The 19,238-nt window shown below is 42.0% G+C and overlaps 2 protein-coding genes across 3 annotated transcripts; one reads left to right on the forward strand and one right to left on the reverse strand.

The window, feature by feature from the left end:
- The first annotated feature begins 4,314 nt into the window (after positions 1-4,314).
- On the forward strand, positions 4,315-7,344 carry LOC125887603 (leucine-rich repeat-containing protein 10B). Its single transcript, XM_049574567.1, has one exon. It carries the CDS (start codon positions 4,315-4,317, stop codon positions 5,497-5,499), a length of 1,185 nt encoding a protein of 394 aa, XP_049430524.1. The 3' UTR covers positions 5,500-7,344.
- A 4,334-nt stretch (positions 7,345-11,678) lies between these two features.
- On the reverse strand, positions 11,679-19,238 carry ppp1r32 (protein phosphatase 1, regulatory subunit 32). Of its 2 annotated transcripts, XM_049573588.1 has the most exons (12): positions 18,768-19,238; positions 18,352-18,538; positions 18,121-18,256; positions 15,019-15,181; positions 14,862-14,907; positions 12,770-12,870; positions 12,554-12,619; positions 12,348-12,437; positions 12,208-12,273; positions 12,009-12,103; positions 11,812-11,916; positions 11,679-11,731 (listed from the first exon to the last, which is right to left on the reverse strand). In XM_049573588.1, exons 2-12 carry the CDS (start codon positions 18,461-18,463, stop codon positions 11,713-11,715), a joined length of 999 nt encoding a protein of 332 aa, XP_049429545.1. In that variant the 5' UTR covers positions 18,464-18,538; positions 18,768-19,238; the 3' UTR covers positions 11,679-11,712. The 2 variants fall into 2 exon arrangements, with proteins under 2 accessions (XP_049429545.1, XP_049429546.1); XM_049573589.1 differs by lacking the exon at positions 18,768-19,238 and having other exon boundaries at positions 18,352-18,590.

Genomic DNA, 19,238 nt, shown 5'->3' on the forward strand with positions numbered 1-19,238 from the left:
CCACCAGCAGATGGTGCAGATGTGTTCCTTTAAGCAGACACCCTCCTTGGCCTGATTTAACCCCCGGGATGCAACAGCAGGTATCATTTCAGTCTTGTGTTCCATGTGTCGTCATCCAAAAATAACATGCAACAATGAAATACAACCCAAATGTGATGTTTCATTATTCATAATCTGCTTTTGGCTGGTGAAAAATAACCCGTCAAGTTTACATTTGTTCCAGTTTTTTTACTGTTGTCCTTCCATATGTTTCCCATGCCGGCTGGGTCATGCAACTGCCTCATCTGCATTCAACACATTCACCTCAGCAGTCACATCCATTCACCGCCCTGGGTCTCTGTCTGTCTGTCTGCTGCTTACAGTCCATTGTGTCATTTCAGGGTCGTTTGAATGCGATGCAGAAATTTGCAAATCAGCTCTTTTGGTCCTCAGCATATCAGACAGGATTATCCTCAAGCAGCGTGCGGCCTGTCTCCCTGTTTGTCCGCTTCTTCTGCCACAGCTCATCAGGCTGACAGAAGAGCTGCACATCTGACCCCAGCAGCTTTTCTAGGCTTTTCTTCAGTATCACAACCGACAAAACAGGCTGTCAATCACAAAACATGTCTGCTATTGTCAGGGATTCAATAAAGTAAATAAGTATATTTACTGCATTTATGAGGTTTTGGAGCTTTTCTTGAGTATTTACATTTGAGAGACTTTCCCTCTGCTGCATTTCAACAGACATCTACTTTTTACTGCATTATATCTATCTCATAGCTGAAAGTTTAGAGTTACCTTTTTTAAGATTAAGTTTTTACATTCAAAGTATGTGAGGACCTCAGGATATATGATGCATTGCTACAGCAGTACATAAACTAGTTTCAGTTACACACCACCTGGAGAAATAATACTATCAACACATGAATGCATTTATGATTTTAGAGGAGATGCTTATTCTCAATGAATACTTTGATCAGACATGTTGCTGCCAGTGCTATACAGTGTTGGTGGTAGTATTCAGAAGCAAAAATTAGCAACAATCAAATGATAAAAACACTGCATTGCAGTAAATAGTCCTGCATTCAGGGGTAGAACTGCAGTACTTGAACTTCTGCAGAAGCAGTTTTACTTAAGTCACGCTTAGTCAGCAGAATGGCTGCTCTCAGTGTTATATTATTGTTGCAGTATTTACATATGTGTATTACTGCATTTTTGGATGAATATAACTTATGCCTAGTTTGTAAGCAACTCTGTTATGTTGTAGCTGGTTGAGGTGGTCAAGGTCAACAATAAACCATCATATACTGTGTCTGTAAAATCTTAATCTGCAAAATAACTTCTTTGTAAAACTGCCAAATTAATGCAGTGGAGTAAAAAGTACAATATGTCCTTCTGAACTACTGAAGCGTAAAATGGAAATCCCCAAGTATATTACAAGTACCTCAGAATTGTACTTGAGTAAATGTACTTATTTACACTAAACCCCTTGTGCGACACTCTCAGTATACAGTTTTAATGGAGTATTTTTTACACAGTTTGAATTCGACGATGATGTGAATATTCCTCCCCTGGATAAAGTTAGGATGTGCTGGAAGTGCTGTTGCTCTTTTATTTAAAACTTGCTCTGGGCTCATCCAAATTTTGCAGCTATTCTGAGCTACAGTGTATGAATATATTTTAGTCCTGTCACATTCAGTCACACAACTGCATTGTAGTGGATGGTAAAACTTTCACTTGGTTATTGGCATGCAGTGAGACTTTTACTCCACAAATTGATACCAATAAACTTACAGAATCTGAGTATAAAATACTACAATAAGAATATAAAAAGATGTTAAAATATACAGCTTATCCTATAGTTAATGCATCAGTAAACACTGTGAGGGCTGGCAGCAGTTTACAGGTCATTATTGTTATTTTTGTGTCTGTTCTGCGTCAAAGCAGAGAGTCACATGAAGTCTGTCATCACAGCTTTTTAATTGGTCTGTAAAACCTGCTGCAGCTAATGTTTGTGGTGTTTGATATAAACCAGCACTAAAGCTACCTTCTTTGGAGGTCAATGAGACTATGCAATGTGTACTGGTCTTTTACTACAATGCATTTTGTGTCATTATGTATTTACAGAGGAACAAGTATACAGATCCTTAACTTTACTACAAGTAATAGTACAACAACAGAAAAATACTATGTTACAAAGCAGAAATCCTGCATTCAAAATGTTACTTCAGTATAAGCAAGTATCACCAGCAAAATATACTTAAAGTATCAAAATAAAAGTATTAATCGTCAGTGAATTACTTTCTTGATCTTTTTTTTATGATTTTCAGATACAGACATTGCATAGACTCACAGTTACAGTGTATGATCCGTAATAGTGCATCATATTTTAGAAAAGTATGCTCTGTAGCCTATATTTAAATCTGCAAAGTAACTAATAACTATTAAATAAATGTAGTAGATTTAGAAGTTCAATATTTTCTTCTGAACGGTAGTGAAGTAGAAGTACGAGGCATAACATGGAGTACCCCAGAATTGTACTTTGAGGCAGCACTTAAGTTGATGTACAAGGGTGGGCTGAAAAGTTCATCGGCTGACTAAGATGGAGTAAGACCAGAGCAATGAAACTTGGCGTGCATAAAATTCAATCTCTCCTATTACTAACTGCTTTGTTTCCTTCTAGATAAACCCACATTTGACAGCTAATTTAGGACTTTGAAAATTAGCACTAGAGCAGTTCGGACAAAATTTGGCTCTGTGGTGTTACCAAATATCTGCAGAAAAAGCAGATACCCCCACAAGGACATTCATGCTGACATTGTTGCTACATTAAGGGACGATGCTCCAGCTTTATCAACTGTGCAAGAATGGGCAGCTGAATTCAAGAGGGGTAGGGAGAGCCTTGAAGATGACCCAAGGTCCGGACATGTTGCTGCAGCCACCACTGAAGATAGCATTGATCGAGTTATGAATAAATGTAAGACTTTATTGACCGCTTGGTGAAATTCACAAGCTACCCAGTAGTGTATAGTGCCACCTTTAAACAGATGTACACGTTAATATGATTTACATTATTCTGAAATGGGCCACTCTGCATGAGTACGTTTACTTTTTTTTACACTTAAGTATATTTTGGTGCCGATACTTTCACTTAAAGAACATTCTAGATGCAGGACTTTTACTTGTAACGGAGTATTTCTGTGCTGTGGTATTGTTACTTTTACTTTTGCTTATTTAAAATATTTGAGTACTTATCCCACAAATGGAAATAAGATGTAGACAATATGACAATATGGACAGGTGTAAAAAAGGTTTACCTACAACATAAAACAAAACGGATAAAATATATTTATATGTAACCCTGAAAGTGCTTCACGTGTTAAAAAACGAGTTATAGGGGAGAATTTTTTTTTCTGTTGTTGATAGACTACTTTTAGTACACGCGCAAACACACACACACACACACACACACACTGACCATGTGATGTGAATGCCCCCTGTTCCGGTTACAGAGGGAGGGAGGAGGGCGGCAGCAGTTCAATGTAAACCCTCACGCTGATGGAGAGCAGCGGCCAACATCAGGAGCGGACCCAGTCACTCACTCAGCGCTGCAATTTCCCAAAATGTGCATTTTCCTTCTCGGGCGCGGATTAAAACTCCGGGAGACCTCGGCCTCTAATGGGGAGCAGCTGCATTAACTAGTGCTCTGACTTCCATTAACTGTTTTTCTTTGCCGCCGGCCAGGTCACAGAGCTGCGCACGGCACTGTGGGCTTATCCACCGACACCCGGCAGGAAGAGGGACATTAAACTGACTATTTAGAGTCCTAAAGTGGCACTTTTTCCCTGCTCTGAAAGAGAGACCGCGTCACGTGGACAGGTGACCTCAAAGCTGCACCTTATCTTTCTCCTGAAAGCCTGGAGGAAGTTAAAAAGGAGGAGGAAAGGGTAAGAACTGCGAGAATTTAGTATCAGCTCAAAATCCTGCTGTACTTTGTTGAGCCCAGCCACCAGCAGCAGCTCTATTACTATTATTACTACTATTACTACTACTATTACTATTACTACTACTACTACTACTACTACTATTACGCCACAGTTTGTTAGATATTTATTAGATATGTTATAGATGAAGGGACAAAGAGACACCTGACAAAGTGCTGTGGAATGGCTGCAAGAGTGTTAATTGGCCCGGACTGTGATGCCGTTTGCAGCCGGGGGCTTCATAAACAAGACAACAGCAGCTCCCGGGCGGAGGGTTAACTTGTCACAGACACTGCCTCATCAAATGACTCTGTCCTGACTCACATAGGAGTCAGGGGCCGCAGGCCACAGCATGGGTAACTCCTCCAGGAAGGGAGAGGGAGAAGAGGAAGAGGAGGGGGCGAAGGATGGTGAGGAGGGAGAAATGACAGAGAAGAAGAAAGAAGAGGTGGAGGTGGAGGAAGAGCTTCCACTAGGGGTGGAGGAGTTGTTCGAGAGTGGAGATCCCGTGCTGGACTTGAGCTACCGTAAATTTAAGCGGTTGCCTTCGCGTGTGAGTGGACTGTTGCATCTGGAGAAGCTGTACGTTTGTGGGAACAGACTGCGCACTCTGCCCGACAGCATCTCCCAGCTGCAGGGCCTGCGAATCCTCGCCCTCGACTTCAACAAGATGGAAGACGTTCCACCGGCTGTCTTCCAGCTCACTAACCTCACCCGCCTCTACCTGGGCAGCAACCGGCTCATGACCCTCCCGCCCGAGGTGAAGAACCTGCAGAGTCTTCGCTGCCTGTGGGTGGAGAGCAACTACTTTCAAAGGTTTCCACGGGAGCTGTACGACCTGCCTCACCTCAAGTCCCTGCAGATTGGGGACAACCGGCTGAAGACGCTGCCCCCTGACCTCTGGCGTATGGAGGCTTTGAGGGGATTATGGCTCTACGGGAACCGCTTTGAAACCTTCCCCAGAGTCCTGCTACGCATGGAGGGTTTGGAGATTTTAGATCTGGATCGCAACAAAATCTCAGAGTTTCCCAGCCTGAAGCGTCTCCACGCCCTGCGCCTCTTCTCCTACGACCACAACCCAGTGGAAGCCCCGCCTAAAGTGGGCGAGGAGGTGCTCGTGGTTGGGGAAGGCGCAGCAGAGTTCTTAGAGGCTCGTGAGGCCAGGAAGGAGAGACGACGAAAGGCCGCAGAGCAAGAGGCAGAGGAGCTGGCTCTGGCAGGAGAGGAGCCCGTTATTCACGGTATCCTAAAGAACAGCAACTCCAACTCAAAACAAGCGGCGGTGACTGTAGAGGAAGGAGACATTAAAGAGGAAGAGGCAAAGGAGGAGGAGGAGGGTGTGGAGCTGCCCATCACCGAGTACGACGGAGCTGAGCTTGAATATGACGAGGAGCTTGTTGAGTATGAGACAGAGGAGCTGATATGTGAGGGAGAGGGGTTTGAGTATGAGGGCGATGAGCTGGAGTACGAGAGGGCTCAGATGGACTATGAGTATGAGGAGCTGGAGGACCCAGTGAAACAAGAGGAAGGGGCATGAATAACCCCTCATACATCCAGACTCAGATGATCTGCAGGCAGGTGGAGGTAGATGACAAAGAAGAAGCTGACACAAATTAGCTGTGCTTAGGGATGTCAGCGGTGAAACTGTTAATTGATTTACTGCTGAGAATATTTTTGACCTGTTAGGCATGTCAGTGTGTAGGTTAATTTTGCTACTGTTCAGTTTACTGCACTGCACACCACCTGGGTCTGGTGGGAGCAGGCCTCCAGGAAAGCAGCTAAGCCTGGCTTTCACTTTTTCCCAGTGGCCACTTGCAGTATTGCAGCAAAAAATTCCCCTACAGCCTAAAAATATTTTCTCAACAGAACACCATTATAAAAGAGTAAAACTGCTGGCAGGACACCTCGAACTGTAAACAAGTAAATTATGACTTATTTTTATTATGAATTTTTTAACCATGGAGGTTTTATATTAATTAAACTTTCCTCAGGTCAAGAAAAGCAATTTAAATATCTGTGGTCTGTCATCACTATGTAAAGTTTATGAGCTTGTGGGCAGAAGAGAAACACATATTCAGTGGGCCACATACGACAAAGTAAACCCCAGGCATATATACCAGGAGAGCCATTCCATTGGACTGAATAGGCGGCATCTTGGGGTCCAGTATGCAGTTATTATTATCAATCTATGGTTACAGATGGCTAGCTGCATTAACATTTTAACCCACCTGCCGGTCTCCACTAGCTAGCCTTGGCTGCTCTGCACCCTGCACCAGCCGGGCATCAGAGAGTATGCCAGGCTTTGAAGCCAATTTTCATAGTGGTCAAACAGGGGTACCGCAATTTCCGGGGTCAGTCACATGATGGCCTACAGCCCAAAAAGACTTCTTCCTATAGACTGGCACGGCGAAAGAGACGTCTGTAAATCAGTAAATACTTTTTTGGGGGCGTCACAACCCCTGAGAAATGAGTCATTTCATTATCAGGACAGTAACATTTGGAAAGTCTAGAAGAGCTGCAAGATTAATTCATTTTGTCCTCATTGAAGTTAGCAGCGTGTTAAACCATAAGTTCGGCTGTCAGAAGTTAGCCACTCAGTTGCACTTGGCAGAGCTCGGCTGTCTAAGTCTATAGTGCACTTTCTCTACGGGCCGCACAGTGCAGAAGTTCTGCCAGATCAACTGAGTATTTCTTTGTGCAGCAGTTGAACCATTTTGGCTTCATGCACCACTGAGCAACTCCTAATTTAATGCTGTATCCAGCTCTCCTAATGCACCCGTGGCACCAGTCAGGTTAGGTGGGAGCAAGCTAAGGGCGCTGCTCATTCAGCAATTACTGTTTGTAACATCATCCCGAACCAACAGTGTTTCTGTGGAAACATTGTGCCCACCGTCAGGTTACCCCTCAGGTCACCTCTTTAAGTGAGTTGCTCAATTTAAGGAGCAGCTAAGGCCAGAGGGTGGCCAGTGGGCACTGTGTTTTCGTGACATGGGCAGCCGGCCGTCTGTCAGCAAAGCCAACAAAATATAAAATAAACAAGACATATACCTCACAAAACATTAAAATTTCACTACCTTTGAATAGATAGTGCTTTGAAATGTGGCACCAATAAGCTCACTGAGCCAATGCAACGCTGGACCAAAAGGGAAGCCCTCTTGTGTTTGATGTCTATTGTGTTTTTTTACCCCTCCAAAATTAACTGGTTATTTACCTGTTACTGGGTGTTGGATCATTGAAAGCAAAATTAACCGAAACTGACATCCCTAGTTGTGCTGCTAATTACTAATCTATATTGTTAACTGTGAAATTGAAAGAGCATTGAGGCATTAAGAAACTGTGAACTGACAGCACCTGTGACATCTCAATCAGCTGCAAATGACCAAACCAGAGCAGGAATCAAGTGTGTGTGAGAGAGTGTGCAGAGTGTACGGCTGTTTTACATTAGGGTTGTTTTCTGAGTGTCTTCCCTTATTAAATATTATTTCAGCTGATGAAGTCAGTGTCTATCACTTACTGGAAAATGTGTCTTAATTGGGAGCCAGTGAACGCACCAGCTAGTGTTTACTTCACTGACACTCTGTAGTATTTCAACTCATCATGGTCAGTGTCTGTTTTATGTGCCTACCAGCGCACCTCGGCTCATTGCTGTTGTTATAAACCATGCGTGTGCATGTAAATATGTGTATTGGATTTAGATTTATTTATGACATGTTAAACACAACCCGCCCAGTCCCTGTCAGTGTTGTGTAAGCACTCCTGTGAGTGTCAGTGCCAAGAAAGAGAGGGAGACGAGCTGGATGATTAGAGCGATGAATAGCTGGGGTGCCTCACCATAAAAGGTAAGTCCATAGGGAGGCTCCAAACATGAAATAGACTCACAAAAATATCAAGCAGGAGGTCCACAGGTCAGAGATTCTCAGGTCATGACCTTTGTGTACTCTTTTTTGTCGGTGACTGCACCTTTTCTACCTCCGTCTCTTACGTGAAGCAGACCCGGCCCTTGTTCTCCTCTCATCTCTACACTCATTATTGATGTGGCGCTTGTATGTAATTCAATCCTCTTTCCCTCCACGTATCTTTCTCTCACATCTCATTGAGAGAGTGAAATATTTATCCCAACGCTGAAATATTTATGCTCGTACTCGTGTGGCAGTGTGTCTCCACTCCTTGTGTCTGTGCAGAGGAAAACATTTGGAGAACAGACTCAAACTGATGATTGCTTTTCATAAATTTCATATTTTAAATGCAGGAATTCTCCTATTTACATATAAATCATTGATTTTACATACGCATATGTCTGGGTATCTTTGTTGTGTCTGGGACTGCAACTGATTAATCTTGTTATCTCTTAATCTGCTGATTATTTCTTCAGTTATTTGATTGATTGATTGATTGATTGATATATAGAATATTAAAAAAAGTGAAAAAAGCCCATCATAGTTTCCCAGAGGAGCTTTTCTTATTGGACCAACAGTGTAACACTGAAATCTATCAGAGTTTTTGATCATAAAAAGCAGCAAATCTTGACATTTCAAAAGCTGAAACCATTCCATTTTTTAAAAAAAAAACAAAAAAAACAAACAACTTTAAATAGTGGGGCGGCACGGTGGTGTGGTGGTTAGCACTGTCACCTCACAGCAAGAGGCCTGCCGGTTCGATCCTGGGTGTGGGAGCCACTCCCTGCGGAGACTACATGTTCTCCCCGTGTCAGCGTGGGTTCTCTCCGGGCACTCCAGCTTCCTCACAGAAGGGCTCCCATGCCTGGGATCGAACCGGCAACCCTCTTGCTGTGAGGCGAGAGTGCTAACCACCACACCACCGTGCCGCCCCGATGTCCTATCCACCAAAGAAAACAGCAAAAAATAAATGCTCATTTCAGATTCCCAGAGCCGAATGTGACATCTTCAAATATCTTGTTTTGTCTGACAAAAACACCAAAATACTTAAGTTATCATAAAGACAAAGAAAAGCACCAAATCCTCACACTGGAGGAGCTGGAACCAGTAAGTATTTGATACTTTAACTTGAACAAGACTTTACAGTGACTATAGCTGCAACAATTAATCGATCAATTGATTAGTCAAATGAAAGAAAATTCAAAGCCAACTATTTTGATAATTTTTTCATCACTCCAGTTTGTCAAACACAAATGTCAAATATTTGCTGATTCCAGCTTCTTAAATGTGGAAATTTTTGAACAGCGGTTCAGCGGTGCAACATGCTCACAGTTACAATGCTATCATGCTGATATTTAGCAGATGTAATTTTTACCATCTTGCTTGTTAGCATGCTAACATTTTTTAATTAGCACTAAACACAATACAGGTGACCTTGATGAGGGGGTCACTAGTTTTGCAGGTTTTTGGTCATAAACTGAAGTATTGGATGAAATATCATTAACCTGATGGCGCTAGAGGAAACATTAAAGGACCTCCAAAGTTATCTGAATATCTGAACTAAATTTCATGGCAATACATCCGATAGCTGATGAGATATTTTAGCCTGGACCAATGACTGTATATAAAGATGGACAATGCATCTTCACTTCCTCCCATTGTACAAAGACGAAGCTAAAATATCCCGAAAAAGGGTGTTGCTTTCTTGTGCTGGTGGCATCATTTGAGAAAGAGCACCAGGGGCTGCACAGTAGGGATCAGGAAGTAGAGTTGCGGTATAGAGTTCCCGCCTAAACTGTTGATCCTGAGCAAACACATCTGTCAATAATGATGTCACATCCCCTTTTTATAGCACCAAATAACTTATTAAAACAGTTGAACATACACCAGTGTTACCTCAAATGAAAAATAAAACATCTTTGGGGGGGAAAAATTGACATGAAGCTACCTAAATTTTCTAGTTTGGCCCATGTCATATCTGCTAACATGTAGGGGGCGGGCTTTATGGCCTGTACTGCAGCCAGCCACCAGGGGGCATCTAACTGTTTTCACTTCACTCTTGGGAGAGCTGTCATGTCGTCCATCTTTACTGCACAGTCTATAGTTTGGACCAAAGTATTGCAACGACCACAGCTGCTATCCCTAGAGCCACTAGCATGACTAAAATGTTCAGAAAGAACATGATGTCACTGCTCAGGAAGATGTGAAAGCAGCTAATTAAACATGATCTACTGTCTGTGCTTTGCTGACACCAACAGTTCTTTGCAGTCAGTCTGTGGTTTTATATATCTTATTTTGACACAGAAACCCTGTGTTTATTTGACTTGTGTTGACAGTGTAAAACTACTGCAGATTCTGAGAGCTGTCACACAGTAGGTGTAGAGTACGGTGCCACAGTATAAGACACGTAACGTGACATATTCGGAAACTCGACCCTCCTTCTTGTTTTGTGGTCCGCAGCTCACTCCACAGCTGTGGGTGGCAAAACAGTTTGACACAGCGCAGACGTCGATGGGAATCGGAGCCATACTCTGAGTCTGAGTATAATTATTTTGCTCATTAGTTTACACTCCTCTCATTCTCTGTAGGTCAGTGAGAGCGAGGCAGTCAAAGACAATGCATCATCTCCTTCACTCCCTCTTTGGCTCTCACACCACTTCACTTCACACAACCGTCTGACTGGCAGCTCTTCAGCTCGCACAAAAAGGGCTGCACAAAGAGATGAAATGAGACGTTCTTTGACAGGACCATTGTAAACACAACACAGACGGGGGAGTGATGAAGGTTTGCAGGATATGATTATAAGGATATGTAATATTCATAGGAGGATTATGAGACAAAAGGCCCCCGGGCACAGACATGCTAAGGCCCCACCACCTCTACTACACAGGAGCGAGACACAGACTGTGGTGGTTTCACCTCTTTTTTTGTTCGTTCGTTTTTGCTGTTGTTGTTTGGCATCTCTTTGTAGTTGTCATGCATATTTTTGTGGTTTTGTGTCTCTTTGCAGTTGTTTTTGACTTTGAGGTAATTTTGTGTCTTTTCAAAATCAGAAATATACGGACACTCTTGATTTTTCACAAACATGAAACACATTGGAGACGGCTTATGGTAGTAAAAGGAACATTCCATTCACGGCCAACAGCTCCGGTCACATTCCTGCAATCAGCATGCCAATGGCACGCTCCCTCAAAACTTGGGACATCTGTGGCATTGTGTTGTGTGATCAAACTGCACATTTTAGAGCCGCCTTTTATTGTGACCATCCCAAGGCACAGCTGTGTAGTAACGATGCTGTTTAATCAGCATGTTGATAGGTCACACCTGCCAGGTGGATGGATTATCTTGGGAAAGGAAAAGTGCTCACTAACACTGATATTAACAAATTTGTGACCAAAATTTGAGGGAAATAAATCGACTGAGTGTATAAAAAGTCTTGGATCTTTAACTTAAACCTGTGAAAACAAAGTGCTGCATTTAAATGTTTGCTTAGTAGACTTTATTGATCTTGAGGAGGCAGATTTTCTGGTTATTTTGTGTCTCTATGACATAATTTTGTGTCTTGTTGCAGTCCCTTTTCATCTCTTTGTGGTATTTTTGTGTCTCTTTGTGGTCAGTTTAAGTCGTCCGGGTCGGTACATGTTCATTTGAGTGACATTTTTAGGTGAAGACCAGAGGGGCCCTGACACTGGCCCTGTGCCTGGTAGGCCTGTTAAGTAATCCATCCATGGCAATAGCTTAACAGTTCTTATTCGCACATCCACGTTTTTCTATTTCTGCACAAATGACCCAGAGTAACGTGTTAACACATTTTATTTTAAGCCATGCAGGTACCATCTGAGGTGTGTGAAGGTTTAGCCCCTAAAGATGAACCTGTGAAATAAAAATAGGTTATGTCAGTCAAAGGAAACATATGCATGATGAGACTTGATGTGTGCGGCTTGTTCGTGTACCTATCCATGTCTCGCCGATTGTATCCGCTGTCCATTTTTGCGCGGGTGATTCCTGCACAAGTGGGTCCAGATTTCAACTTTTCATAACCAGCATTTTTACAGAACCTGGAAAATAAGGTGGATATTTGTCAACCACACAGGCGCTCGAAGAATATCCTGTATACTTAACATTATTGGACATTATTAAACACACTTACGTGCTCTTATACTGTGTAGTATAGTGTGAACAATCAAAAGGTGTGTTAGGGAAAGCATGGATGTTTGGAGCATTGAGAAGAAACCCTGTGGGCTCCTAGAAAACACAACAACAGACTGAAAACAGCAGCTCCAAACACAGACAGAGGAAAAATTGATTGAAGCAAAAACAAAACAAACTACAAGATAAAAATATATAACCTTGTTTCCAATTGTCCTCTCAGTTGGTGCACTACTTTTAGTCTGGGGTGATGGCAGAGGGGAGGTCTGGAAGAGCAGAGGGAAGGATGTTGATATCATTAATATCTGAAGCACTTGACTGGAAGGGGGTCGATACTCACTGGGCAGCCCGGGGGAGCGGTGGCACCTCGAGTGAATCCTGTTTCTCTGGAAAAACGGCTGCAGCTCAGGCTCGGACTCGCCTCAGTGCCCTTCAAACACAAAGTACAAAAAGACACAGTTAAACCTGGAAGATGGTGGAAAATAATTTTACAAACTGCATCCTTTGAAAAGAGAGTTCAGAGTGGATGCTGTTCTGTGGGTCAACCTTTAGAAATGACGGCGGCATGAAGTCATTTTTCATCACTGAGCCATGAGTCTGCAGAGGTTCAACCTGAAGGAAATAAAAAGTGACAGAAGAGGGGGGAAGACAGACCACACAGAAATAAGTGGTGTACCTGCCATGTAACCATGTGATGCAAACTGTAGTAATAGTATTGTATGTCTGATTTATTTTACAAGAATTACTTTTCACAAAACCTACCCAACAGCTTTTCTTCTCCTGAAATGTGTTTAGTCGAAGGTCTGTTCCCTCAGTGAAACCACTCTCTCCTTTTGGACCCACAGTCACATGATGCACAGAGACTGAAAGAAGCACAACAGTGTAAATGCACCATTTAAAAACAAACCCCGACAGGTCATCAAGTTTAAGTTCTTTATTGTCACCTGCAGAATAATTACAGTGAAGCATTTCATTGGTAATTAAATTCTTAGATCTCAGGATCTCTGACAATGCCACTACAAATATGTATAAAAAGATCAAGTACGTGAAATCTAATTAGAAACAAGACAGAAAACAGAGCAGCAAAGTATATGAATACAAAATAATATAATGTAAAACATCTAATAAAATGAAATATAATACTCTGGTAGACTAGTGTACAATAACAACAGGTCATGAGAAGTTCTCATTCTTTTTATCATGCCAACTAAAGCAGCTTAGAATAAAATTATGGTAAATGGACTGCACCTGTATAGTGGACAACCCACTCTACCTTCTGAGCCACAGCCGCCACATTACATGTGGTTTGTCTCCTACCTAATCGATTCCTTTTTTTCATGTCTTTAAAGCTGTAGTTGGTAAATGTTATCATTAATTAAAAAGCTTATCAATAAAATCATGTTTCTCCTTCTTGTAATGTTTCCAATGACATTTGCTATAATTACAAAAAACAACCAATCAGAGTCGAGGAGTCAATGCAGCTGTCAGTCATGTCAATCACTGCCCGTGGTCTGCGGTCATCAAACTAGGCAGCGCTGATCAAATATGAATCAAGACTCTGTTAATGCATTGCCTATTTCTCCCCTCACATATTTTAGTGCACTGTTTAGCTGTGAAATGAGAAAGTTTGTGACCTGGTTGCCATGTTGGAAACAGCTGAGTGAAGCATTAAGCATCTTTCACTGGCCAGAGCAAACTATCTCATTTTACAGCTAAACAGTACACTAAAATAATTTAAATTTTTAATTAATTTAATTTAATTTTATATACTTTATTAATCCCCCTGAGGGGAAATTCAATTTTTTCACTCTTTTTTTTGTCATTAATGCACAGGTCCAAAAGACACACACATATGTTTTTGAAATCACCTGAGGGTGCTTTCAGACCTAGAGTTGTCTTGCTTTGGTCTGAATCAGGGACGGATTTTGTTACAAAGTTGCATAATTGCCTAGAGTTGGTTCGCGTTCTCGCGCATTTACAAGCGGACCAGATAAAATGCCTTGTGAGAGAAAGCTGCTCTTGATTGGTCAGAATTTCCATGCGGGAAAAATCCAGGAAGTAAACAAAACACTGAAGAAGAGTACAATTGATTTTAGCGCTGGTCATCGTGGACTATATTGCTGTCATTGTTTATTCTAGGCAAACCATACAGTTTGAAAACGAGGCGCGGCTCCAACTAGAAAACAATGTTTTGATGCATTGGATGTGCTGAATGTGCATATTAAGGCGGTACAGGAAGAGGTGCGCATTAATAATCCTCCAGGACTGTAACATGCTCATGTTTAACCCAAACAATGTGTCATGTGACTGCAGTTGGTTCGGATTGAGGTCAGAACACATTCTCACCACAAACAAACTGCACCAGAGTTCGTTTTTAACTGGACCGAGACCATCTCTTCAAGAAGGTCTCAGTCTGATTGTTTTGCTGCACACCTGAGTGCGATTGCTGTGTTAACACCTGGCCAAACAACCGCACTTAAAGGGCAAACGAACTTGAGTTTGATTGACTCGAACCAAACAAGGCAGGTGTGAAAGCACCCTGAAGTGAGAAATGGGCAATGCAGTGGCAAAATCTTTGTTCATATTTGATCAGTGCTGCCTAGTTTGACAGTGTGACCGCAGTTCATGAGACATGATTGACAGCTGTGTTAAAGACCCCTCAGCTCTGATAGTTTTTTTTTCCATTAGCTGCAGTATAATCCAGCAAATGCCATTAGAAGCATATGAGGAGGCAGAGAAACATGTCTCATGTAATGCTGTGTGGATTTAGTTCAGTAAATATGACAAAAGTTATTTTCATAAAAGTTACTAACTACAGCTTTAAACTTTAAACCCACATGAACTATTATTTTACCTGTAGGTGTGAGCCGATGCGGCACAAACAATCTCTGGTACTCTGTCTGAGGAGAAATATTCATGGAGACAGATAATTAGGACTTTACCACTCAGTATTTATGCACATGTGATGCTTCTCAACATCTCTTGAGTGTTGTTATCTTTCCGCGTCCTACCTTTTCCTCCACAGCCGCTGTCTTCAGACGACTCCTCAACTGATGGAAGCCGCTGTCTCTGAGTTTGTTAATGAGGTTTGGCAAAGACCCCGAACAATCAGACTGGATGTGATGCTGGTAGTGTCGTTGAGTTTGAGACACGAAGCTGTCAGATAACAGGAGTCTGCAGACAAAAACAACACACCTGTGTTTGAGGAAACAGGCTTTTTGAAGTGTGAGGGGAGCATTCATTTTATTTATCACAGTCAGTTTAATCAGTTCAGGAAGTTGGTTTACACAGAAACACAGACAAACTTGTGTTCTTGTATGCATCAGTTCAACCAGTTTACAAAAATATGTGTGCTTTATTGACTCTGGAGGTTTCTGGCTTTAGTTTTATTTGATTAAAATCACCTGTGAAGATTTACTATGGGTGAGCAGGGCTGTGAAGACATCCCTCTCTGTGATTTCTGTCTCCACTCCAATACAAGAGGTCAAGAGGGTTGTCTTTGTGGAGCTCATTAAAAGAAGCAGCAGCAGTAACAGTAGCTATATAACAGAGACTTTTCCTTTGGTAGAAAGTATCACAGTAACACAGAAAAATCTGTACATTAACTGGATTAACAGGGACATTGTTATTAGGGACACAGGTGATTTTAGTTATTTTGATTGATTAGGCCTGCAGGTTAGGTTAACTGGTGACTCTAAATTGTCTGTAGGTGTGAATGTGAGCGTGAATGGTTGTCTGTCTCTATGTGTCAGCCCTGTGATAGTGTGGCAACCTGTCCAAAGTGGGGGGTAAAAGCACAGGTGTTGCTATTAACACAAATGATGGTTCTGTTCTGTTCAAGTGTCCCAGTAAGCCATGGCAATGGATGAGTTTCCACCCAAAAGTGGCGCAAATTTTAACCAAATTATTAAATAATCTGCAAAAGAAAATATTAATGTATTAACATTTCCCTTCACAATTATGCAAATATTGGGAGCTGCTTCATCAAGATAAGCAGTATGGGGCGCTAATTATCCAGTCAGGTGCGACTGCAGACGAGGGTGCACAAGATGGCATAATTAAAAGAGCGGAGTCAAACCTCAAACAAAGAGAGATGTGTATCGCTGCAACCACATTCTGTTTGAAGCCTACATGACACACCTCTACAAACCGTGTCCACCACCAGTGCAAGACAAACCCACCAACACAACGGTTATATGAACCCTGCTTCAATGGCACATTGTAGGGAACAAATATGAGGCCAAATGAAGCAGTAATCAACTTTATAATTCATTATACATGAAGATGTGGTTCACCTCATGAGTAACAAGATGTAACCATTCCCATCACCCTTACCTTAACTGCCTCTCTGTACCCTAACACGTCTACCTAAACAATAGCATTTTCTTCCTCTTTTGGACCAAGGAGTGAAAGGGTCTGATCGTTTAATGATGGTGGGTGGGTCACATAGCTGCTACAGCTGCAGCTCTACCATCTCAAATGAAGGTGAACAATAGATGTATAATAACAGAGCAAACACTTGACTGTAGAAACACAGGGTTTTGAACAAGTAAGATTACAGCATTTTTGCTCTTCTGGTAGCAGCCCTGCGTGCGCACAGAGGTACGTCATGACTGTGCGTCATCATTTATTCACTAAATCTGTTTCCATTGGACTCATTTACGTTTTTTCAATACACCAACTATTTCACCTCCCCTGAGTGTAAAAAGTGAGCCAGCATGCACAGTACAGCCAGGGATCCTGACATCAAAGCAGCTAAATGAAATTGGGCTATCAACACTGATAGTATTTACACCTGTGCTTTTCCTGCTGAGACATGTTGTGATTTGGCTAAACTGTGAACCTCCTCATTTTGCACTTCCCTCTTGCTTATTTTTACAAAGCGTTTGGTATTTTATGTAATTTCCAGCATAAGGGCAGTTACACATGAGCAAATGCAGGCCAGTGACCGTCGCCTGCCGAGGCAATATTTGTGCTGAGTGTGGGCAGTGTCAGGTGTGACGCACACAGAGAGCTATCTTGCTAGCTAATGTTAGCTAGCTGGCTCATAATACCATGAAATATGATGTTATTGATACACATTTTCTTACGCTCCAAACTGCATCTCTCATGTGGAGCAGTTTGTATTTGCCACTAATATAGTATCGGCTTGATTGATGTGGCAACAATCGCTGTGTCCCCTACCCATAATCCTCTGCTGTTGGTTGAGGCTGTGATTTTGCCAGTCAAATTTCACCAAAGCTGAACTCCACACTGCAAATATGTGGATTTGCTTTGCTAGCCTACTTTAAGTAAATGTTTTAATGCGCCTTCATTAGCCTTCTGTGTTTCGCTCATGTGTAACAGTATGGTCATAGGGCTGGTGTAAATCTGCATCTACTTGGAGCAACAAAAAAGTTTGTCTCAGGTGCGTCGGTGCAATGGACAAACAAGGAGGAAGGGACGACAGAGGACATACTCGCACACCAATGTAACTGGGCTAGAAAGCCACAAAAAAGTCCACGGGCTGAGATCAATGCAAAAATATTGAAATATTATCTATTAAAGACATCTGTGCACAAAAAATGGTGCTCAAAGCGAAAAAAAAAACAAAAGATGAAGACTAAGTAAAAACAACAGCAAACATTTCAGCCCTTGAAATCATCAGTGCAGCATTGATGACGATAGTGACAGTATGGTCACACATTGAACTGGCAAAGTCATAGCTTCAACCAACAGCAAAGGATTATGTGTGAAGGAGACACAGATTGTTGCTGTGTTTAATCACTTGATACTGTGTGATGTTGGCCATGAAAAATACAAACTGTCCCACATGAGAGATGCTGCCTGACTGGCAGTGAGTCGGGAGACAGTCATGGAACTTAAGAAGATTGAAAGTGTATTGATGGCATCATTTTTGTGGTATTTATAACCAAGCTGGCTAAAATTAGCTAAAAAACTCATCACAACCAGCACTGCCTACATTATCGCCTCAGTGATGATCACTCATGTGTGACTGCGCCCTTACTCCACCCAGCTTCTATTTGACTAGAGATCTGATCAGACAGGGTGATTGGAAACACCTGTGTGGGGCCTCTAGCATTGTTACAGTCCTCACCTGCTCTGACACTTACCCAAACTGAGGGTTGTCAGCGTGGTCCAAACATGGCCTGTAATAAATGGCAGGTCTCTGGTTTGATGTGAAGCCTGACCCACTGGGCGGTCTGAGGTAAGAAGTGAAGTTCGCCCTGCCTGGATCTGTTTTGAATCCTAATGAGTGTGATAAAAGTTAATCTGTTTATGCTGATCCTTTCTAAGTCCTTTCATGTGACATAAAGTTTCCCTCCTCATCACCACTCTCTCACCATATGACGTTCTATAAGACGTGTTGCAGAGTTTGACTGTGTTGTCGGTCAGTCCTCCCCTGCTGCCTGTTGCTCCGACAGTCGGCATGACTATCCTCCCCTGCTCAGCCATCTGTGACTGCTGTAATGGAAACCCTCACTGACAACAGTGATGGATGGCAAAAATCCTCAGGGCATGTGCGCACTGCTGTAACCACAAACAAAAGCAGCATCAGCGTGTAACTCCTTTGTTTTATGGCTTTGACAGAATCCCACAGAAGTCAGAGCTCTCTGAAGAAGTGATTACAGAGTCTGTAATGCAATAAGTGCTCCCTTTATCAAATGCTGTTTGAGTGAGGAGCGAAGCTACAGATATATTTATTTAAACTTGATATAAATGACCCCAGAAAAAGAAAGAAAGCTTCACTTAGACATACCTTCAACTCCAGGCTGTTTGTCCACCTCTCTGTCTTGTGTTGGTTTTGTAGGTAAACAGGTTTCTGTTGCTAAGAGATTCAGCACAAGGCCAGCAACATTACTGCTGCAGAGTGACTAGAGTGAAAGACTGACTGCTTACAGTTAATGTTAGATAATGTTTCTACTGCATCAGGTGTATGTTTTATTTCTTACACACCTGCCCCATACAAGTTACTTGATCATGACAAAATAAGACTGAATCCTCTGGATTATTTAATGTTGCAGCATTTTATGACCAAATACCAAACATGTTCCAAATGTGTTATTTTTATTAAAAAGTGGTTAGCCTACTGTTGCAATAATGTTTTCCATACAAGTTTTTAAGTTTGTTTTATTCATATTTGTATTTATACCACTTGGAGCTGTTTTTTAACCACTCAGCCCTTTTATCTTTATGATTGAATGTCTCTAGTAGAGATAAGTGAGTACAC

The sequence above is a fragment of the Epinephelus fuscoguttatus genome, linkage group LG4, assembly GCF_011397635.1.
Source record: "Epinephelus fuscoguttatus linkage group LG4, E.fuscoguttatus.final_Chr_v1".
In the NCBI taxonomy this organism is placed as follows: Eukaryota; Metazoa; Chordata; class Actinopteri; order Perciformes; family Serranidae; genus Epinephelus; species Epinephelus fuscoguttatus.